The 24,174-nt window shown below is 36.3% G+C and overlaps 1 protein-coding gene and 1 long non-coding RNA gene across 4 annotated transcripts; both read right to left on the reverse strand.

Moving 5' to 3' along the window:
- Positions 1-9,759: 9,759 nt before the first annotated feature.
- On the reverse strand, positions 9,760-11,567 carry LOC122139229. Its single transcript, XR_006156100.1, has 2 exons — positions 10,878-11,567; positions 9,760-10,420 (listed from the first exon to the last, which is right to left on the reverse strand). It is a non-coding gene; the product is annotated as an uncharacterized LOC122139229 (long non-coding RNA).
- A 370-nt stretch (positions 11,568-11,937) lies between these two features.
- Positions 11,938-24,077, reverse strand: LOC109063642. 3 transcript variants are annotated; one of them, XM_019080675.2, is made up of 2 exons: positions 23,885-24,077; positions 11,938-17,585 (listed from the first exon to the last, which is right to left on the reverse strand). In XM_019080675.2, exon 2 carries the CDS (start codon positions 17,523-17,525, stop codon positions 12,327-12,329), a length of 5,199 nt encoding a protein of 1,732 aa, XP_018936220.2. In that variant the 5' UTR covers positions 17,526-17,585; positions 23,885-24,077; the 3' UTR covers positions 11,938-12,326. The 3 variants fall into 3 exon arrangements, with proteins under 3 accessions (XP_018936220.2, XP_042594803.1, XP_018936219.2); XM_042738869.1 differs by lacking the exon at positions 23,885-24,077 and adding an exon at positions 22,276-22,830; XM_019080674.2 differs by lacking the exon at positions 23,885-24,077 and adding an exon at positions 20,749-22,258.
- Positions 24,078-24,174: the final 97 nt, after the last annotated feature.

Genomic DNA, 24,174 nt, shown 5'->3' on the forward strand with positions numbered 1-24,174 from the left:
TTGCACCAAGTTAATGTTTTAACTGTTGCGAGTGTAATTAGCAGTTCAGGTGATTGGCTCCAAATGAAACCTGGAAGAAAAACTGATACACCTGGAGTTGGACAGCCGTGACACAGGAGAACATGCTTTATCACTTTCACACAACCTATAAAAAATAATGCATGGTATATAACAAAGTTATTAGTTTTATATTGTTCCACTATAAGCTCTATAAATAATGTTATTTCACTTGTAATCACATTATTCCTGACTCCATGTGATTACACATGGCAACACCATTAAAATTAACATGAATTAAAACACATCTTTCTAGATATTATAAACCTTCAAACCAATACAAACTAAAAGCAGTGCTTATTAACCTATAAACGCCTTACTGTTGTATTGGACATTACAACGGCATAGCATGACATTTTAAAATCAAGAAAATTATATCAGAAACACTGAGATGATCATTTCAGTCCATTTCTTCAGTCCTTAAGGAAGGCACTGACTACTTTGAATTTTAAACAACTTCAAGCTTTTAAAACTTTCAGACTATGGCTTTCTCAAGACAACTTAAAGTTTTCTACAAACTTTTATATCTAGCTGGGGATTTTTTTAACCTTGGTTTTTCTAAAGCAAGTTTTAGCTTTTTTTATTATTATTATTGTTTGAGCTGGCTTTAACTGGGTTTTAACTGGTTTTCGCTAAATGACCATAGTTTTATCTGGGTTAACTGGTTTTAGCTTAACTTAGATTTTTTTTTTTTTTTAGCTTTTGTTAGCTGTTTTTTGTTAAATTAGCTGGTTTTCGCTTTAATGAGCTGATTTTAGCTGGATTTTAGCTTTTAAAACCTAGTAAATTATTTAAAACTTAACTATTTCAAACCTTTGAAAACCTTCAAGCTTTTAAAACTGGCTAGGCTTTTTCATCCAACTTAAAGTTTGTCTACAAACTTTTTTTATCTAGTCTTGAAATCTACAGCTGCAGAATGCGGCAGATGTGCATCCGCTCCACGAGGCGGCACAAGCGGGTTTCACCTTCAGTCTGACTTCCTTGGCTTCTTGACAACATGACGCTTGATGACAGTCACAACAACAACACGTGCAGATCTTGCAGATTATTTAGTTTTAAAAGCTGTTAATGTCACTTTGACAGCACATTTTTCTGCACAGCTGCAAACAAAAATCGACTCACAGTCTGATAAAACGAGTGTCACGCGACTCGCCTGTAAGTAACTGTCTAAAGTGAACTTGTGTTGTCCTCCATGCACTATATAACAGTAGTTATGTTTTGTACAAATATTTGTTCCAGTTTCTGCATGTGTATGTAAGATATGCCATAGCAGGGCACCTTTGTCAGATCATTTAGATTCATGTAATGATGGACTGAATGTGTTGTTGCATTTAAAATGTCTACATGGACACTACAAAGCGAACATACTTGGACTAAAAGCCTCGAAACCTGAATTTCGTAAAGGTCTTAAACCTAAAATCATGTTAAAATGTGTTTGTTATTGAGCAGCTAGTTTTATCACAGACTGTCAGACCTTTAGACTAACAAATAAATTAATATTTGTTGCTTTACCGTTTATAATCTTTGAATGCATATTATATTATATAAATATTATAAAGTGAACAAATAATGAATCGTGTTGTTAGTCACTTTTGAAATTGCAGTCTTACTTTCAGTAATATTCGAACTATCTCTGACCAGTTAACACTTTTATTAACAATAATTTTGTGATTCTGGACACTCTTGCTGCTTTAAAAGTGTGGTTATCGAGCTTAATGAAGTTTATGTCGAAGCATTTATATGTTAAATATTTTTCAAACCCGATGTGTAAATGTATATGCACATTTATTATATTTAAAATGCCTAAGAAATAACCTAGGGAGAAAAGCAGATTGAACTAAAAGATTATTAAGGGTACAGCATTACTTAAAGATAATACTCTCTGCAATGTTTTTACACTGTTTAGGAATTCAATCTATGTAGTTACCTTACATTTATTAACTATTATTTAATATTAGATTTTTTTATATATATATATATATGCAATGTGTGTATTTGTGTCTTGACTCTCCAGAAGAAGTGATGTGTTGTTGGTTGGAAGCAGAGCTCTGGACGTGTGGACAGATGTTGACTGTAATGATGGACATCTGCTCGTAGACATGTGAAGTATCTCGTGTGTGAATGTGTGTTCTAGTGCACTAAACATGTAGGTTACCATCATTTACTTTCTGAAGGGCCTTTCCTTTGAAAAGCAAATGATGGGAACCTAAGTAGCTGGGGAAGGGACGCGGGATGAGAATTTTTATGCAGCTTTATTTATTTTTTTCAGCGTGTCCAAAAGTATAACCGCTGCGGGTCACAGTGCTGGAAGCTCCAGGGGGAGACCGTACTGATATCCCCCTTCTCCAGGCGCGCCTTCACACACACTCCTCCATTCACTCGTATCACAGAGACCTGGCTGGGATCGAACCAGCAACCTCTGAACCGTGAGGCAGCGCTCTTACCTGTGAGCCACAGGTCTCTTGTTGAAACACGTGAAGGAACTTATATTTGACTGTTAATACCCGTGATTTCCCAATAAACAAGATGGAGTAAGGTGTGTATGTGATTTTTTTGAGGTGGGATTTGATCCCATGTCTCCATCACAAACTCATAGTCAGAAAATGTGTGTTTATCCACTAAGCCATCATGGATTTCACGTTGTGTTTAAGCGTTTGAGTGACTTTGTTGGATGAGATCGAGTTAAAGTAAGCAATCGTGATATCTGGATTCCGATCTCCTGGATTCCAACACAAAGTTTATCTCTTGAGCCACCGAGTGTATGGAAATAATGAACATTTCGAACAGAGATTTGTGCTAAATTATGGGGTTTGAACCAGAACTTTCATGTTTGAGAGCAAAGCCTTCAACCGCTGAGCCACAGAAGCTGTGATGTCACTCTTCTATTGTTTTTACAGTCATTTAGATTTTAAGTTTATTTTAATGTCAGTTTAGGCTGAGCAAAAGACATTCAGTGTCTGTGTGGGATTTGAACACATCCCTTTCACAGCTTCACGAGTTTAAGGCTCATGTTTAGCCACTGCACCGCTGTGCTTCAGAAAAAAGAGACGGTTTACTATCGTTATATCTTCTTTGTAGTGTAAATCTCATTTTAAGTGATAAATGTCACTTTAAAACTGGCTAGATTTGACCCAGTACACCACAAAGGTGAATAGACATCCACCGTACCACAGAGATTGTGTTGAGTTCAGTTGTTTTTGGTCTTTCACGTTAGCATTTATTATGAGAAGTTCCAGCAGTGTAATGCACAAAAACCACCACAGGAGGGCAAAACCAGTTTATTACACTCGACTGTAATTCACAAAAACCACCACAGCATGTCTAATGAGGCCACTCTGAGCTGAGTCTAATGACTGCCCTCCTGTGGTACTTTTGGTCATTGCTCGTGTGTGATTTTGTTCTGTGGCCTTCTTCTAAAATAAATTGATATGCAAAAAAAGTCAGAGGAGCTAAAGCAGGCCCTCCTGTGGTGATTTTTGTTATTTACACCGGTGCAAATTGAGTCTAATGAACTTTAACAGGAATTTGTTCTGTTCTCATTGTTTATATACATGAAATTAGATGACCAAGACTTTCACGTTCAAAGGTAAATAATTTAAATGTAATCTTGGTACAGAAACTGAAGTGCGGTTTTGCATCCGCTCCACTAGGCGGCGCAAGCGGGTTTCGGCTTCAGTCTGACGCCTTCGGCTGCTTGACAACATGACGCTTGATGACAGTCACAACAACAAAACGTGCAGATCCTGCAGATGACAGCTGTAAAGGTCAGTTTAACATGTTTTTCAGCTAATCTGCAAATAAAACCGACACACGGTCCGATAAAACGCTGGGATCGAATGTGACGCGACTCACCCGTGAGTAACTTTCCGCATAAATTTCTCTTGTTAGATCTTTCACGCGCTGTTTATGAACCGGTAGCGTTAGTCGTCACAATTAGTAAACAATCTCTTAATCAATCTCCATAATACAGAAATCGTAAAGTGTAATAATGAGGAATCGCGTTGTTTGTCTCTGTTGATAGTGCAGCAGGTGTTGTGTGAAGCTCTGATGATTCCAGTTCTGACTGTCATAATAATAGCACAGCAATTCAAACGCTGTTTTATTGGTTTAAAAAATATATATCGCAAAAAAATTGAAAGCATGATGCAATAAATTAAATTTGATGTTGTGACTAAACACTGAATCATTTGCTCGCGATGTTTATATAATCCCGCTCTCATATTTTGTTGATCAGGGATTGTTTCGGATGGGAAGATTGTTTTTAGTATTATTCAGTGTTTTCACTGTATTTTTAATTTTTTTGTGACCTGCAAGAAATTAAATTAGTAGCATCATCAAAACTAAACCGAAACTAACAGTAGATTGAATGAAACGGATTGAGACAGCATCACAGAAGTATAATAGAGTCTGCAGTGATTTATAAATATGCATCGTTAATATATTTCTCTATTTGTATTGCCAGTTTTTAGTCTTGATGTGCAGTGTGTCTAATAATGTGTGTATTTGTGTCTCGACTCTTCAGATAAGTGATGTGTTGTTGGTTGGAAGCAGAGCTCTGGACGTGTGGACAGATGTTGACTGTAATGATGGACATCTGCTCGTGGACAGGTGAAGTATCTCGTGTGTGAATGTGTGTTCTAGTGCACTAAACATGTAGGTTACCATCATTTACTTTCTGAAGGGCCTTCCCTTTGAAAAGCAAATGATGGGAACCTAAGTAGCTGGGGAAGGGACGCGGGATGAGAATTTTTATACAGCTTTATTATTTTTTTTCAGTGTATGCAAAAGCATAACCGCTGCGGGTCACAGTGCTGGAAGCTCCAGGGGGAGACCGTACTGATATCCCCCTTCTTCAGGCGCGCCTTCACACACACTCCTCCATTCACTCGTATCGCAGAGACCTGGCTGGGATCGAACCAGCAACCTCTGAACCGTGAGGCAGCGCTCTTACCTGCGAGCCACAGGTCTCTTGCTGGAGCACCTGAAGGAACTAATATTTGACTGTTAATACCCGTGATTTCCCAATAAACAAGATGAAAGAAGCTCTATGTGGGATTTGAACCCACGTCGCCAGCAGGCTCGTCTTTCAAAAACATGTTTTTAATCCACTAAGCCATCATGGATTTCACGTTGTGGTTTGGCATTTGAGTGACTTTGTTGGATGAGATCGATTTAAAGTAAGCAATAGTGAGATTTGAACCAGGACTTTTTATTGTCTGAGAGTGAAGTCTTTAACCAGTGAGGCAGAGCGATTTTAGGTTTGTGCTTTTTTATTCTTAGGGTTGTTTAGATTTAGGCAGGTTTAGGCTGAGTAAAAGATTTAATCGCTTCAATGGGATTTGAACACGTGTCTGTTGTAGAACCGTGGTTCAAAGTCACATGTTCAGCCAACACACCACTGGGCTTCAGCTAAAACCTGTGGTTTTCTAAGTTTTTATCTAGTTTTAATCTAATTTTAAGTGACTCAAATAAGTTTAAAACTTGCTAGATTTGATTCAGTACTGTCACACCCAAAGATGAACAATCCTCTGTACCACAGAGACTGTGTCTAAGGCATTCTTATTTTTTGGTCTTTTACATAAGCATTTATTACTATCAGTTAAATAGTCTGTAATTTAAACCTCAACACTTGCAAAGTGCACCAAATTAGTATTTTCTAAACAAGTATTGTTATAAACATAAAAATATAAAACATATTCTGGTTATTGCTTTCGTTAAGTTTAAATATTACCGGACGAAGACAGTAGTTTCACCAAACATTAGCTGTGTCCCAATTCAAAGACCACATGAATGTATACTTTGAATTTAAGTATTGGATTTCGACTTGAATATTGTAATGCTGAAAAAATATAAAGCGATTAAATGACTTATATCTTACCAAAATGTGATTTTATGTTGCTTATTGTATTATTGATTATTATGTACATAAATGGACCATGGTGAACATATTTAAACAGGTTTTCAACCCTGTTTAGTTTTATGCAGCTGCATATTAACAGTTCACTTACGGCAGCCTTAATATGGTTCACAGTTGTAGCAACTGTTTGTTAATATTCTAGCAATAAACTTTGTTCGTTTCATCTGATAAATAACAAAGTGTGGAGTGTAATGAAATACATTCCTTGAGTATTCACATACAAATGAGAAGAAGGCTACTGAGTTATGTATTTATTTTTTCACACAGGACAGCTACAATACAAAAACACGGTCCTTTACACTATCATGCACTGTTGTACAGTAAAGTGCCCAACACTAGGCCTATATAAAGTATTTTAAATGTAACAACCTTGAACATATTCAGAAGTAAAATGCAACTGTGGTGCAGCAGTGATATTAATGAAAAACCATCATATATGAAGTTTTTTTCTGCAGAATACATAAGCTACTTTTACTCTTCACACCTTAAGTACATTACAGTATGAAGGATAACACTTCAGGTTTTCAATGCATACATTTTTTCCTCAATGCACTAATAGTAGCTACTGAAAGTACTCTCTCTGGCAGCCCGTCCAGGTCCAGCAGCAGCACCAGGGTCTCACTGCTCAGCTGAATGAAAGTGTACATACAAAAGTTTTATGTATTGTTAATAAAATTTTGATGTTGTTTTTCTGATGTTATATTGAAGTTATTTTGCAATTAGTTGTAAAAAGTGCTTTTAATATAGAACAATTTATTTTCATGTGCAAATGTTATTCAGAGGCAAAAAAAAATTGTATAGAAGAATTTCTGTCATTTACAAATTATAACTTGCTTTGCAAAAATTAACAATTTCCAGAACTACATCTTGTCTTTTATTTACAAGTTTCAACTAAACCAATGCACGGAAATGACTGCTTCATTTACAAATAACTTAAATTACAAAAGTAATAAACAACTTCATTCATTTCATTTTCAAGTTTCCCAGAAGCACCATTTTCTCCAGAACTGTCCTAAAAGAAGAGAAAATGGAAAGAAAACTATTAAGACAGGGCTGCAATCTTAAGGTTAGAAAATATGACAGAAGGACGTGCATACAAAATACTTCAGAAATCATATTTCTGGATCATCAAGTTTGCCTAAAACATTTCTGGACATATCTTGCAACAAAATAAATAATAAAATAAAAAATGGAATAAAATAAAAACACAAGTGAAAGACTTGTCTGATTATTAAGTAGCCTTATAGGCTTGTCCTATTGTTGTGGGCATTATATATGGGTGAGGGCTAATTGTTGTGAACACAAGCAGTCCTAGTGGATATATTACAGATCCACAATGGCTGAGTTTTTGTCTCAAGTCCAGGAATGATAAAATTCAGCCCTCAATTTCATAAATACAAGAACTTTTGCTTCAGACCACCTAACAAATGAATCTGATCACATTTTTTAAGACTCCTGACTTTTAACATGTGTTTCACTAGCTATTTGGGTACATTAAAACACAATACTTACATTTCTAAGTGTATTCATCGGCCGCCACAGAACCATCACCCGCTGTTTTGTTTGAATAAAAGTCCCGTCGCCACCGCTGCGCTATGAATTCTGGGATAGGATGGACTGCAAAGGATCCATCTGATGTATCCTTCATTTGCCTGAGAAACGGAGGGCGCATTTTTAGTCGCGTTCGAATTGCAATCGGCCTTCAAACGCAGCCTTCCATAGACATCATATGCAGCCTTCGGAGGATGCATCCTGACTTGGGACGGTCTTTGTCGCGCCGCCGTGACGCAATCGGCCTTCAAAGGACGTAGCCATAAAAAAAAAAAAAAAAAAAAAAAAAAAAAGGACGAGACAAATAAGCAACCGCAGCTTCAAAAACAAGCCCAAAACGAGCCTAATATTTTTTTTATAATTTATTATCATCAATATTATTTATTATCAATTATTTATTTCCAATAGCTGAGCCTGCAACATATTAAACTGAAATTACCCCTTTATCTGAAAAGCAAAAACATAAGTTATTTTACAAAAATCAGCAAACTGCAACAAAACATGGAACAAAACTCATCTCCAGTCACCTGTGAGCAGAGTAGGAATGGAGAGATGGAAAAGGCCAAATATAAAATACAAAAAAACAAATATACTCTTAGTATTAGTAGGCCTACTATATACTATAGGCCTACTTGTTTTTATTACAGTGATAACAAACCATTAATACAAAACATTGCCTTATAAAGGAAAGAAAGTCATCCCACTCCTCTACATCTACTGTACTATCATTGCTTGGATTAGCTACAGCGTCACGCACATTCTTTTTGAATGTGATTTTTCTCCAATTCCTCATTGAAGAAAAATCACGTTAAAAAAAGGCGTCTGAGAAGGGGGCAGAATATTTGGCAAATTATGCTTCAGCGCTTATATATTTGCACTGATTGGCTATTAACTGTGAGCAGACAGAGTGTCAGTCAATGCATTGGCGAATACAGTGAACATAAATGAAAAGAAACGAAGTTGCTTGTCAGGTTTTTCCTAACAAGCAACCATATTTTATAAAATAAGCCCAAAAAAACGCAACCCGCAACCCGGGATTTTTTCACGTAACTTTACAAAAAAAGAAGCCCAAAGTTGCGTATAATACGCAGACTTGGCAACTATGGACGTAGCACATGAATTGGGACGCAGCTATTGTGTCTCTTGCTAAAGGGGCTTTTACCCACCTTATTCCGGATGAATATCTACTCATGTTCAGCACAACGCCCTTAATGCAAGCCAAGCATTGAAGAGTAAACACTAGAGACAGATTTCATTTATACCCTTAGCTACTCACACTCTTCAATACAATAGAACAACACAATATGTTAATTAAAATAATAGTAGCCTATAGAAATTGTGGATGGATAAATTTGCACTTATTTGTACAAATGTAGAAAATGTTAATATAAATAACTTTGATACAATGGTGTTATCTGCAATGTCATATTGTGAACTTAAATATAAACTTTGATAGTGTTACCTGCAAACATCTAAATATAAATGACTTTGATACCTGCAATGCAAACATGTAAATTGTCCTGGCAATATTCCATTTCAATTAAAGGTAAGAGACAAAAGTCTTTTGAATTTTTATTTTCCTGCTGGAAAAAGTCTACATTCATACAGTCATTCAGGGTTGGCTGTAGAACACCCCAACTCAGCATTTATACCCTTCATCAAATCATAATCCAACCCTTCATCAAATCTTGATGCTTTGATCTCATCCAGTCATAATGCATATTCAACATATGTCCATTTAAGGTGCCTAACTATGTCCTCCAGATGCGTTTCTAAGAACTTAATGCAAATCATTTTCTAAGTAGCCAGGACGTCTAAGAAACTAAAATAACATTTCTGTCTCACACACTTGTCTTGCACACATACACAAATAGATTTCATGTTATCTCTCAGCTCATCAAAAACTCAAGCATACTGAAGCACTAAGATAGTCTAAAGCACAGAGATAGTCTAAAGAACACTCTTTAGTACAGTGAAGCAAATAATACTAATAATAATATTAATATTTCAGATAGAAATAAAATTTCCTCCACACAAATATAATTGACATTGATACCTGCAATGCAAACATGTAAATATAAATGACTTTGATACCTGCTTTGATAATGCAAACGTGTCTGTTAGAATAAAAGTATTCTATTTGCCGAGATCCGAAATATAAGTTCTGGTTGGGCTACCAAGCAAAGGAGAGCAGGTACCCAGGACCAAAGAATGAGACACAAATGGTGCACTTCATTCTAAGCTCAACTTTATTATACATGGTGCTGCATATATATAGCATAAGCAGAAGTGAAAGTCAGTCTGGAAAATAAAAGCTGGACAAGCATAATAACCTCATTTCAATAATCAGATACACGTGTCATTGACTAATGTTTATAGTCTAGAATACATCCAGAGAAGGCAGGCACACAATGTTCCTAGACATTCGTGGGGTCAAACAGAATCTCACAATGTCAGACATGACTGATACCTGCACTGGCAATGCAATCATGTAAATATAAATGACTCTGATACCTTCACTACGGTAATGCAAACATGTAAATATAACATGTATATATAAGTAAATCTGATAAAGTCTTAAACATTTCCTGTACAACACTGTTGTGTCTATAAAAAAAACTCTACGTTTTCTATGGACAAACAAGCAGACAGATGGGTCAAGTGGCAGATGTGGCGGCGATGGGGCATCTTGATGGTGAATAATGTTGCAGGTTGTTTCTGCTGGTATGACAACACACTCCCAGCCTAAACCTTTCCAAACGCGGAATCCACCAGTGAATTCTCACTGAACATCCTAAACTGTGGTGAACAAAAGGGATGTAGTGCTGACAAAGACCTAATACAGCTCGGCCAGGGTCAGGCAGCTCACTGGAGACACCACTGTAAAGGGTACTCCTGAAATAAAAACAAAAAAATATATTTAAGTAAATTCCTTCATTTTTATTCTGTTGTCTGACCTTCGATATTTTACATTATATTAATTTCTACATTATATTCATCATTATAGTATTATGCAATGTATTTGTATGTTTAGAAAAAACTAGTGCTCGTAATGCTCTTAAATGCCTCTTCAAATCAATTTCAGGCAAATACTGTTCGGTAATTTTAAGATTAAAAAAAGTTAATTTTTGACACTGGTAGTGGGACAGTCCACATAGCCTACTGTGTTATAGCTAGGTCTGATCTCATACTGTAGGTATTCTTCAGAAATTATGAGTTAAGAAAAAAATGTTGTTCGTTAGTTTATGTAAAGTACTATTTTGATGAATTTGCAAAGTATAGTAGGTAAATTCAGCAGTCAATTTTTTTTCAGAATAATTACTATTGTCCACAAAAATGCTGTATTACTTACCGTTCATCCAGAAATCCTATGCATCACTGGGACTCATTCACAGTAATCCAGGGAAGCACTTTTAAAAAGTGAGTGTAAAATATCACCGTCTCCGGTGACTTCTCCACTGTAATGCCGCAAAAATGGCTTCCGGCACTGCACCGGATGTAACTGAGCTGGCTGAAGCTTGGAGAGGGTGGACGAATACTAGAATTGCGACACTCCCAAAGACTTTTATAAGAACTGAGAAATGTGGATTGAAGCCCATTCATTTTAGTTTTTCTCAAGCACACTTGCCAGAATGTTGAAGAAATTACATCATTTTTTTTTGACATTTTAACGCATCTTGACCTCTTGGAAATGAAGCGCATTATAATTAATGCTTATCGTTATAGATAAAAGAGAATTATACTATAATTGCAGTTAGGTAATGTGGTTATAGGTAACGATTCTTTCTGCAATCTTTCTCTCCCTGTAGGAGGTTGAATGAGTTTCAATAATGAAGACTTCCTATTGAAGGCAGTAATACAATGCAATAAAGAGTTTCGCTGAATGCAACCTTTTACTTGTGGTTTTTTTTTTTTACTTTTTTTTTATTAGGTTAAATTCCCTATTTGCTAGCCTTTTGTAATATAAACTTATATGGTTATATGAATATCACAAAATAACACTGGGATGTTAGTAATTAATCTTGTTAAATTAAACATTTTAAAAAATCTATATCTAAAAAATCGCTATAATATATATATATATATATATATATATATATATATATATATATATATATATATATATATATATATATATATATATATATATATATATATTTATATATGTGTGTGTGTGTATTTCAAAGCACACCACTTTATTTTGAAACCGCACTTACTGCATCGTTTTTCTACACCTTTCTGTACTTTAAATTAGAAAATGAAATAATTATTAAATGAATAATCATACACATCATAATTGTATGATAAAGTGATTAAAGTATGAGTGATCTGATCTTGTGGTAAATGTTCTAACACATTAAATGTTTCTGCAATAACAAAGAACCAAAGAAGCTTGAAACACAGAACAAGTCATTTACAATATGTATTAAGTGACACAAAGGCCTTTCCAGTAAACTTTCCAGTCATGTATTTCTAAATACAAATATATATTTATATTTTACATTATGCAACAACATTCAGAAGTACTTCAAATAGTAAAAAAACATTTTAAAACTATACTTACAAAATAACATTGCAAAATGGCTGCAATCAAAGACATACAGTCACATACTGTGTATATTACAAACAATAATTCCCTTAAAAAAATAAACTTTCCATTTAACTCTCAATAACAATAAAAAACTAAAATAAACATTCAACATTGTCATCAACAGAGAGCTGCCACACATTTCAGCTACAGCTATTATGTGTAAACATATTAAAGTAAATATAAGCAATAATTAAGCAACTTGGACACATGTTAGCTACTTAGTGATTTCGTAAGCTTTTGATGAAAATATGGTTTTCTTAAGTGACCTGTCTCTCTTTCACTGCTGTATAATAGCTTGGCTCTGTGAGTCAAATGGTTTCTTAGTGCACTCATATTTGACTTTAAGAGGTCCTGAGGTTTCTGTGGGGTTTTCTTCTGTGGTGAGGCCTCCTGTGGTGACCTGGGAGGACAAGTCTTCTTTGTTTTAGGTATGAAGGTGCTACTCCATTGGTTGTGAACTTTTTGTTTAGCAGAAAGCACATCGGCATAGTCTTTGCAATCAGAGACTGTTAAGGTAGCAGGGGCTGAAAAATGCCGCTCTGGGGCATAGTACTGCTTTTCTGTTTTGGACCCATATAAATCAAATCTCACTTTTTTTGGTTCAGTTCTTTTCATTTTATTCACTAACAGAATACCATGCAGCTCCAGCTTCTTTTCGGATCCGTGGGGTGGTGTGTCACTTGATTGACCAGACACTTTCTCTGTCACTGTCTGGAGGTTTTCTCTATGGTTTGTTGAGGTTCTGTCAGGATTATCTCGTCTTTCTTTCCTGTGTTCTTTGAATTTATTCACTTTACTGCAGTTCTGACTCTGACCACTACGGCGTTTGTTTGCAGATACACCAGGTTGATTTTTCTTTTGTGGCCAGTTCTTTTTAACTATAATATCTGGAGTGAAAAGCACATAATCATCAGAACCAGTACTAGTGCTACCAGATTTTAGCTTATGCTTGGAAAATGCAATTTTCTTTGGAAATGGTTTGCTGCATTGCGTGAACGATTTGGGCTTGGGTACTCTAATTTTCTCAGTTTTTTCATTTTTCTGCTTATTTGGTTGAATCTTGGTTAGCTCCCGTTCAGCTGAGCCCTGATTTTCAGACATCGTCTCAGTCACTGATTTTACCATACTGTCAATTTTTTGTCTTGCAAGTCCTTTATCTGCAGTGCAGTCCTCTGCTGAAGTAACAGTTGGCTCCTTGATTTCTAGTTTAAGACATGGTGGATTACAATTTTGTCCTTTTGATTCTCTCATGCAGTCACTTTTTTGACCTATCAGTCCTTCATCTGCAATGCATGACTTTTGTAAAGCAAAATTTGACTCCTTGACTTTCAGTTCAAGAGATGGTGAACAAAGATTTTGTCCCATTTTTGATTTTGCCTCAGTGTCTCTTTTAAGTCCTTTCAGTCCTTCATCTGCAACGCATTCCTCTGGAAAAGAAACTTTTGGCATCTTGACTTCTAGTTCAAGAGATGGCAGACTACATTTTTGTCTCAGTTCTGATTGTATTACACTGTCACTTTTTTGTCCTTCATCTGCAATGCATTCTGTTGTCAAAGCAACTGTTGGCTCCTTGATTTCTAGTTCAAGAGATGGTGGACTACGTTTTTTTACCAGTTCTGATTTTAACATACTGACTCTTTTTTGTCCCGTCACTCCTTCCTCTACAATGCATGTCTCCAGTGGAGAAACATTTGGCTTCTTGAATTTCAGTTCAAGAGACGGCGGACTACAATTGTGTCCCTGTTCTGATTTTACCAAAACCACACTCTTTTGTCCTGCCAGTCCTTCATCCGCAATACATTCTTCATTGGGTGCATTTAACTCCTTGACTTCTATTTTAAGAGATGGTGGACCACAATTTCCCCCCAGGTCTGATTTTACCAGACAATCATTTTTTTGTCCTTTCAGTCCTTCATATGCAATGCATTCCTTTGTTGAAGCCACATTTGGCTCATTGACTTCCAACTTGAGACATGGCAGACTATCATTTTGACCAAGTCCATTTGATTTAGCAGCAGAGCCCAGAAGATTAACCTCATCTGTCATAGGAGAGCATGGCTCCTCTTCTAGCTCAAACATTGGTGCTTGTTCCCAACACTGGAGGCAGAAAAGATCAGCATCACTGTCCGTCTTTGTCACATTAGTGGAACTGGATTTCACAATTTGGGTACCACAGCGAGAGCAAGTATGTGCTTTGTTGTACTCCTGGTTAAGTTGACTGGGTGCATCAAAGCACACTATAAGATCTGGGCACTTAAAGTTGGATTGGGATTTGGTACATTCAGGTTCCTTTTCAAGCTGTTGAAAAAATGTTTTAGCATCTTCAGATGATAGCACCGTGATTCCCATAAACAAGGAATCATCACTTGAATTTTCATCAGTAGATTTATTTTCCACCGCACATATGTCTGCGGAGTTACTAGGAGTGTCCATATTGTCTGGATTCTCATTATCAGAGATGTTTTCCACTTGCCAGGTGTTTGAGGAATTAAGAAGAACATCTTTATTTCCAGAATTTTCATCATCAGAAATATCCTCTACCAGCCAGGTGTCTGAGGAGTTATTCAGAGCCTCTTTATTGCCTGTATTTTCATCATCAGAAATATCTTCTACAAGCCAGGTGTCTGAGGTGTTATTAAGAGCCTCCTTGTTGCCTGTATTTTCATCATCAGAAATATCTTCTACAAGACAGGTGTCTGAGGAGCTATTCAGAGCCTCTTTACTGCCTGTATTTTCATCATCAGAAATATCTTCTACCTGCCATGTATCCATGGAGCTACAATGAGTCTCAGTAGAGAAAGACACCACAGAGATTTTTACACCATCTGAAACAATGTCTCCAGGACTCAGAGAAAGTGAATCTGAAACATTATCACGTGTTTGCTTGTGATCTTGTCTGAATACTTCTTTTGCATTGCTGAGGTCTGTAAGTTTCTCTGTAGAACTTTCAGCTGAAGGTGTGATGTCTAAAGGTGTTATGTTAAAAATTTGGTTTTGATTGATGTCCTCTTGCTTCTTGAATGTTTCTTTCTCACTTTCTTTTCTCAGCACTACATACGAATGCCCATTGTTTTCCACAGCCACTTCCCCCCTGTCAGTTCCCGTCTTTTGTATGAAAAGATCTGTTGGACTGCAAGTGTCTGGATTTACACTTTTCTCTTTGGATGAAACCTCAGGTTTGTCTGTGAGGGAATTCACACCTAAACTTGCTGAAGCGACAACAGTGTTATCTGAAAATGACAGTGATGTTGCCTTATACACAGTTATGTCATCCAACAGTGGTTCTGAAAGCACCTTTTCAATATCAGCTGGCTGTCCATCAACATTTAACCAAGAAGATCTGAACTCCTCTGACCATGAATACGTCTCATGTTTGAGAATGTCGCAATGAGCTAGCTTCTTCAGGTTTTCAGTTTCGATGCTTTTAAATACCACAGACCCATAATCCTTTGCATATTCTATGGATAACTGCAGTGCCTCTCTAAATGATTTCAAAGGCTCCAACATATTGGAAGCTTTCCCGTTCCAGTAGAGTTTCAAGATCCTTTGTAAAATGCTCTGAGATTTCTCAGGATATCCGGCCGATAACTCTGTCATCTCTATAGACTTCACTAACTCCATCAGTTTCTCCAGTGTGTACTCAATCACTGGCACACTGGACAAGTCAAATGAAGGATCATCTGAATCACAGTCACTTTGCTGCACATCATTTTGACATTCAACTGGGCTAGCAGAGCTTGTATCAGGGTCTGCCATGTTGCCTGCAGTCACATTTTCAAGGCTTTTGTTGTCCTGTTGAGCCATTTGTGAGGAGGATTCAGACAGCTTGTCATTTACAGTTTTTTGTTGGTTAGATTCTTCAACATGTGACCAAACAGAATCAATCTTTAACAGTGGACTGTCAGCTTTTTTTGGGCTGGTATCAGCCATTGGTGCAGCTTTTGAGATGTGGTGGGAAATGGGTGGAACGATGGCAATGGCCTTGTGAGTTTGCTGAGCAGCTTTCTGTGATGCAAAGACCATTTCAAGACAGTCTGCTGGGTTCGTACTGTACTCTATGTTGTGTTGGCTCGTTCCTTTAAGTCTGTTCTCATTGCTACTTGTCTGATGGGTACCAGGTTGGGCAGATTGCACCCCACAATTACTTATGTCTTTGGACACTATTGTTTCTTTGTTCTGACAGTCTCTCTGAAACACAACATACTTCATTCTTTTACTGGGCGGTTCAACTGTACATTGTTCTCTTGGTTCAGAAAAAGGTTCCTTTGAGTGATTGTCAGTCCTTTTGGTTGCACAAACTTCGGACTGTTCTGGACGAGTGTTCTGCTGAGCAATTTCATCTGATTGCCGATTATTTGCTTGTTTACTGTCATTTGAACACAGTAATCTATATATTACTGAGTCAGCGTAAACTGACAAGTTAAACTCAGTTCTAGATTGGGACTGAAGCTGGACTACACTGGCCTGTGTCATTTGAGAAGTCTGATTAGTTTTATATGTCTCATTGCTTGTGCCCTGAGACTGATGTTCAGCATTTTGATTATTCTGAGACTGGGTCGCAGATACAATTGGACCTGCATTTGACCCCAGTTCTGGCTGGTTCTGGTTAACAGGACTTTGGTTTATGTTATTGGAAGGTAATGAAACATTGCTCTGTGCTCCAGAAGGTGGTGTCGTAGAGTTGCATGAGGTATGATTGGCCTCAGTTCTCCTCTGAGATTTTTGGGGGACTCCACTGTTATGGGCCCGAGAAGAGTATTGTGTGTGGCGTCTTCGTTTTTTGCCTGAATATTGTCTAGAGAACCCTTGTTGTTGTTGTCGATGATGATGGTGATGGTGATGATGAAGAGGAACCATTCTAGGAGACTGAAGTTGTTGCTGGTTGTTCATGGAACAAGAGCTGCCATTGTTGGAAATGTGTGAACTCCAACCCCTGCTGTTACCCACAGAGCTGCCATGGTACATTTGAGCTTGACTACAGCCTGTGTTTCTGTAGTTCTGTGGAGAGGAATCATGACATTGCCAGTGCTGCTGTGTGTTGGAGGCTGCAAATGGGTATTGGGGATGGATCTGGTTTGTCCGTTTCAACCAATTATATCCATCTGATTTTGGTTGAAAAGCAGAAGGGTCCACACTGCCTGAGCAAGTGCTCCACTGATTTGCAGTCTCTTGTTGTCCATTGGAAAATCTTGTCTGTAATGTGTTTTGAAGTTGGGGGATGTGCTGTACCTGGAACGCATTGGGTTGATCATTCTTGACAGCATGGTACTTAGATGGGAATTGTTCCTGGTACTGAGGTTGATGCCATTTTTGGTACTGAGGAGGAAGTCGTTCTTGGTATTGAGGTGGAGGCCAATCTTGGTGCCTTGTTGAAGGATGCTGATTTGAACTCCATGTGTATCCCTGCATGGTAATGGTTCCTCAGTGGCTGCTGCTGTCGCTCTTATGCTGAGTTATTCAATAAGGGTTCTAAACAAAAAATACAGAAATTAGGTTACATAAAATTTGAAAATCTAAGAAATAACCTAGAAGTCAAATCAAGTCACCTTTATTTCTATAGTGCTTTATACAATACAGATTGTGTCAAAACAGCTTCACAGTGATTAACAAGAAAATAACAGAATCAATTAGGGTAAACAACTAAAGATGAAGTGTCCTAGCATAATATGCAAAGATGTATATGAATATGGATGTCATTATTTTTGTGTTATGTTTCCTTAGAATTTCACACATTCTGCACAAAGTACTAGATGTTCTTTTGCTGCAAAGGTTTGCAAAAATGAGATCAGATGCAGCATCAAAAGGTCACGTCAACTCAGTCACAGGGTGCATGACATTGAAATGTACATGATGTAGGGGCTTACCCTTATTTTATCTGATTAGTGCAAGGGTATAAAGAGTGTTTAGATCTCATAAGTGTTACACTTTCTGCTTTGTATGCTCAAGGGGCCTTTTTGTTCATTGCTTCGGTGACAAGATACTATGCTCAGATTTTGGAAATTGTATTCACCTCCCCACAAACAAAGTTTGATTCGCATTTTGTTTAAATGTATTATTGATTTGTCATTCAGTTATTCAATATTAAATAAAAGTTAGCTTTTTATCTTCATCTGACTGGATCTCAAAGCATCACACTAAATTACACATTCCATCTTTAACAAACATATTTTAGTCAATGTATGCAATCTCAGTAGATGTTTATTTAATGAGATGTTGGACCTAAAATGAGAGTTCACTTCATTCATCTTTAAATTTCAATTCACATTTAAATGTGATCTATAATGGGATTTTTTTTCTAAATCCAGGCTATGATATCTCTGCAACCTTAAAATATCACCAAAAATAAATGTCACTAAATGTATGACAATAAAGGAATGACAGCCCTAAACTCATAAAAGAGAAAAAAATGTAATAGTACAAAGCAAAAATATTTAGTATAGGGTGTAACTTGGTGCCCCTTTCCATTGCACATATGCTTACTTACACACAGCTGTTGCAACCAACCCTCAAACACTGACAGCTGTTGTTCATAGTTCATAGGTTCCCTGAATTCCTATTTATTCTGAGCTGTGACCAGTCATGACCTTAAATGAGGTCTAACTACAGTTCAGTGTTCATTTTTAGTACAGTGTGTGGCTTCTGCTCTTATGTCATGTGAAAGTGAAAGCTCATAAAAGAAACCTATTTAATTCCATATTATATGCAGACTACAAGCATCCTCATCTCAACTGCATTTTAGCAATTATTGCAAAACAACCTCTTTTATCCTGTATTCTTTCATTTATTTTTATTAATAAGTTAAGTACTTATTTTTAAATTACTAGTAGGCCTAAGTATATGGTGACAAGTAATGCCAAAGAAGCCAATTAGTAGCACCTATATTTTAGGGGGCCTTGGGCCTATTATTATGAAAAAAAAGAATTATGTTTTAATAAATTTAAAAATGTAATGTATTTATTATTGTCATGGTAAAAACGAATTTTCAGCAGCCATTACTCCTGTCTTGAGTATGTATCATGATGTGTCCAAAATAAAAAAAATTAATCGCTAAAAGTATGTATTTGCAGGTTTGGTTTAAATGAACCGAATGGGACGCTCTTTCCTTTCTCTGTGTTAAAAATATCCCATTCTACTCCTAAACAATTCGGAGCATGGATGACTTGTCATCAGATTGACCAAAAGAACTGACTTAAACAACTGAATCATGTTTTGTTAGTTTTAAATAGCCAATTAACCCAATGGAACACAAGGCATGGTTACAATATTGTCATATTTCTCAGCTCATTTAATTCATCAGTTAAATTTTAAGTGTGAGATTTAAAAGCAGAACACTCTGTGCCTGCTGTTTTACTCCTACCTGACTAAACATATTGTAAAAAGACATAACACAACCATCATAAGACATACTACCTCCATATACATATTCTTATCCCCCAATAACACTCCTACTTCACAATACATAGAGTCAAATATATATAGAATCATCGTTTCTTGACTCTATATATATATGCATCGCATAAACCAATAAACTGAACCTAGATTGACCCACACCACTTGTGTCTGTTTCATTTCTGAGCTCCCGGGTATACCTGTCTCTGCTCCACAGCCCAACAGGATAATCAGATAACCCCTTCAGATCTCTATGATTAGTTAAAATACATTTATTTTAACACATAGGTTCATTCGTGTGACGGACAATGCTGCTTGCAGGGATTCACCATTCCCCCTCTGTCCACCCTGTTACCTCAATGTTTTTGTGATATTACTAAAATAAGTTTAACAAATGCTATGCATATATTTGTGGTTACTTGTATGGAATGAAATTGTAAAATGAAATGTTGAAATGGTTCCAAATTTCCATTTAAATGTATTTTTATTCTAAAAGAAATTTGTTGAAATTATGCTGTGTCTCAAAAATACAACAACTTTTTTCAAGATAATGCCGATTATGAACACTTAAAATAAGTGTTAAAATACATTTGCAGAGTGAAGAGAGGGATATTTTAGCTCTTAGAAAGTGTAAATATTAAAATAACTGTGCATTCAAAACACTTGTTAAATGAGATGAGAATGTCCTGTAACAGGGTGGACATTTGGTCCTTGCATCTCTGAGGGATTTTGTAAAAAATTATTAAAGAATAATATCCTGAGCTGGACCAATATATTTTTCTTATAGTGTAACAAGCCCTTCTCCAGATAAAATCATTACATCATGGAAAAAAATTGAATAAAATAAACAATTATGGAAAGTTACCAAGCTGAAATGGCACCGAATAGTAAGAATGGCACAGAAATCGCTTTCCCTTACATCTAATAAACACTTAACCTACTGCTTTTAATTAACTATTTACTATAGAATAATTTACTTGTTATCAAAATACGTCCTAGTTATATAAAACAGATACTAGTCTGTTAAAACTTCTTTTGCAACTTGCAAATGTAGGCTACTGTGTAGGCAATGCACAAATAATGGATGAAGAACAAGGCAAGAAATTTGTGCAGCGCACTAAAACAACAACTATGAATTAAAAGACAGAAATATTTCCGGAAAAACAAACTACGCGTTTTGAGCATCCTCTCACATCTATCTCGAGCAAGTTTTCAAATCTGTATAGACTAGTTCATTACTCACAATATACAGTTACATCTCCGCATCGATTCCGTGTCCGCTTTAGATCTCCAAACTTATTCTGTTCACAACAAAGATTTAATCCGCATGAGAATCCTGGAAACTCTTGGTTTTAACGCATCAAACTTGCAAAACGCGCATCCATTTCCGCTGTCAGCGGTTATGTGAGAGCAGATGAGACTCGCTTCGCCTTCTGAAGCTGCGGTTCAAGCCCATGCTGTGTAAATGCCAGAGCATAACAAAAGAAGAGCTGTCTTAAGACACACCCTCCGCCCACCACTTCAGAATTTAGTTTGTTCAGAATGGCTGTTAGTCATTTAGTTAGTGCTGTAGCTGTCCTCTGTAATAACCTGTGATGCATTAAAGCACAGGGGTGTGTGGTGAATCGACCTTTGAGAATTTACATATCCAAATATATCATATGCATTATGAAATATTTTATGAATTATTTTTTATATGTAATTTTAATATTAACACTGATATTGACATTACTATATACAATATTAACAATGTTATTAACATTATTATCTAACTAAGCATTAAGTTGAGTCTGTTTTATACAAGGAGCTTAAAATATTGAAGATATATGTGCCCTTTTATACTTTTTCTCTAAACAGCTGCCAGTAATAGGTATTATCTTAGTCCCTAAAGGGGGGAGGAAGGGTTGAGAAACCACAGACTAAAATTATTTCGAAGGTCATGATATGATTGGATTGATACTGAACTTTGAAACTTATGTTTGATTTAAAATAGCCCTTCTGTTCCTTGATGCAATGAACGACATTGTTGAACATAATGTTCTTTGTATCTTATAGGGGTATATAAAAAGGATACGTCTTGCATCCTCCCTTTACTTCTCCTATCTCCACGCTCTTGAAACTTCCTCTTTTTTAGCTTCACTCTTTGGGTGCACCTTAAACTTAAACTAGCCTCATAATGAATCAAATGTTGCATCATATGTTGTTTGTTGCATCATATGTGCCAACATGAACCTTTACTCAAACTTCTGATGATAGGAAACTACTGAGCTTGTTTGAATTTGCTTTAGATACAACAAGGCCTCTTTGTTTCCATTAAAATCTCCCTAAGGCAAAACCACAACACGATGAAGAATGAAGTTCTCTTTCTAATAATGCATCAGCAGCTGGTTTTATCAGCCACAATGCTGCAAATGATATATTATTAAACAACTAATGCCATATAAAGTGCATTTTCATGTCCATATCATATATTATTTTTTGACAAAAACCACAATTTAAATTTAGAGAGATCTTCATACTGAAATTAACATACCATGTGAAATATATATCTGTAGTGTGATTTTGATGCAACTGGCTCTTACTAAAGTTTTTATCATGTATGTGGTTTTCAGTTTAAGATTTAAAAATTTAGAAACAATATCCTCCACAAGTCTGCTCTGACTGTTTAGCATATAATCTACTGCATTCTCTTCGGCACTATGCACCAATGAGCTAAATTCATTATTAAGTTTATTAAGAAACGAGAGTGACTCTTGTACAATATACTTACTGTTGTAGCTGTAGAAAGTCTTCACCATTTTCCAAAAAATCTCTCAAGGCAAGAAGTTCCAGATGACATGTTTTCAGAGTTTATTTATCAGACAGTAAAGCCGAGAAGCCTGCAGAACATCTAACAATCACACTTGCAACTCACACTTTTATACAGCTCGTGACCAAATATTTTATCGCAGGTGCTCCTGTGCTCCTCCTTCTTTTTGGAATCTCCCCAATATTCCCATGTATCACAGTTATTTCATTAATCTTCTGGCCTGTTAATCATGCCATGCTTCCAATCAGATTAAGGATGTAAGTATAATATCTCTAAACATTGAATAAAAAGTGAACTTGCATAACCTCATTCGTATCTCTACATTTGATTGACATGCCAAACTCAAATTCCTTGTGTGTGTAAACATACTTGGTAATGAAGCTCTTTCTGACTTCTGTCTCTTCTCACAATGTCTTAAAATGTTGTGAATAATAATAAAAACGTACTATATTGTTTGTGCTGCAGTTGTCCCACCAGAAGTTCCTGGAGGATATCACACTAGTTTGCACATAAACACACAGTAGGCTACATGGCAAAAAAAAAAAAAAAAAAAAAATACAATTAAATGTCTACTCAAACCAAAGAAGTAAAATTAGCCTATTTCAAATTTCCTATATTGATGCAGACAATAGTCTTAATACATTTTAGCCTACTATTATTAATATATGTAGTTAATAGATTTTATTAAAGAAAATATTATTTTAAATGGAAGTTTACAAAAATTAGCAAGCACAAAAAAAGCAAAGAATTTGATACATTCTGATTTTTTGCGATTTTTATAGAATTTACAAATGCACGGGGGTTGGGAACTACATTCTTCAACAATTAGGTGGTGATTGCCTAAACAATCTGAGGTGACAACGAGGGGCAATTCGCACCAGGAGTGGCGCCCTTTTGGCTGTCAATTGCTCTTTAATATGTTTATGACTTGCAGCACGATCACCAAATTGACGGGTATTTTACACGATGCATAGATCTGCGCGATTAGTCTTATTCGCGATGCAAACATCAAAAACATGCGCTGAAGGCCTTCCCAAGCAGGTGTCCGTCCGCGTTCCGGGGGGAGGGGAGATACATCTCTTCCTCTCATATTATTTCACATTTATGTTGACTCTAAAAGAGCTCTTCTTTTGAGCTAGGTGTTTTCATCTTTAAAATAAATGTAAATTGATAGCTGCACTGTTTCTTCATTTAAGGTTACACTACAAATTTGTTATTTTGCACATGTTCAGGGATAAATGATTTGATTTTATGTCTTCATCTTTTGTGTACCCTCTGGTGGGCAACATCCAGGATGATGGTGTTGCTTTTGCTTTATATGCAACGTATAAACAAACTGCTCAGTGAAGATTTGGGACCTGACTCTGTTCATGTAACAGTTCTTCCCACAGCTGTGCAGACCATTGCTGACTGAAATGCAATTCTTTCTTAGAACAAGAGAAATCTAAATCTTTTATGCACATTTCCAATGTTGTTATACTTTTATTTTTCCATATACATTTATATATTATTACTCATTATTAATAAGTAAGTGCTGTATTTCCTTTAAGAAATATCCAAAAACACTTACTAATGTAGGTCCTTCCCTGAACAGCAGCACGCTTTGGTTATCCTTCTCAGTCTCTGGACTTTTCCCGGTTCACAGGAAGAACCCCATGCGGACGAGCACCCAACTGTTAAAATATATAGTTTGAGAAGGTTGAGCAATGGAGCACAGAAGTGGGTACCAGGGACCAAGAATGACACTGACACAGGAAGTGTAGTTCGCTCATGGTTCAAGTCTTTATTGTGAGTGGCTTATATATAAGTAACAGGGGAAGTGAAACTATTAACTCAAACAAACAGGAAATGGAATGAGAC

Source organism: Cyprinus carpio, chromosome A4, assembly GCF_018340385.1.
Source record: "Cyprinus carpio isolate SPL01 chromosome A4, ASM1834038v1, whole genome shotgun sequence".
In the NCBI taxonomy this organism is placed as follows: Eukaryota; Metazoa; Chordata; class Actinopteri; order Cypriniformes; family Cyprinidae; genus Cyprinus; species Cyprinus carpio.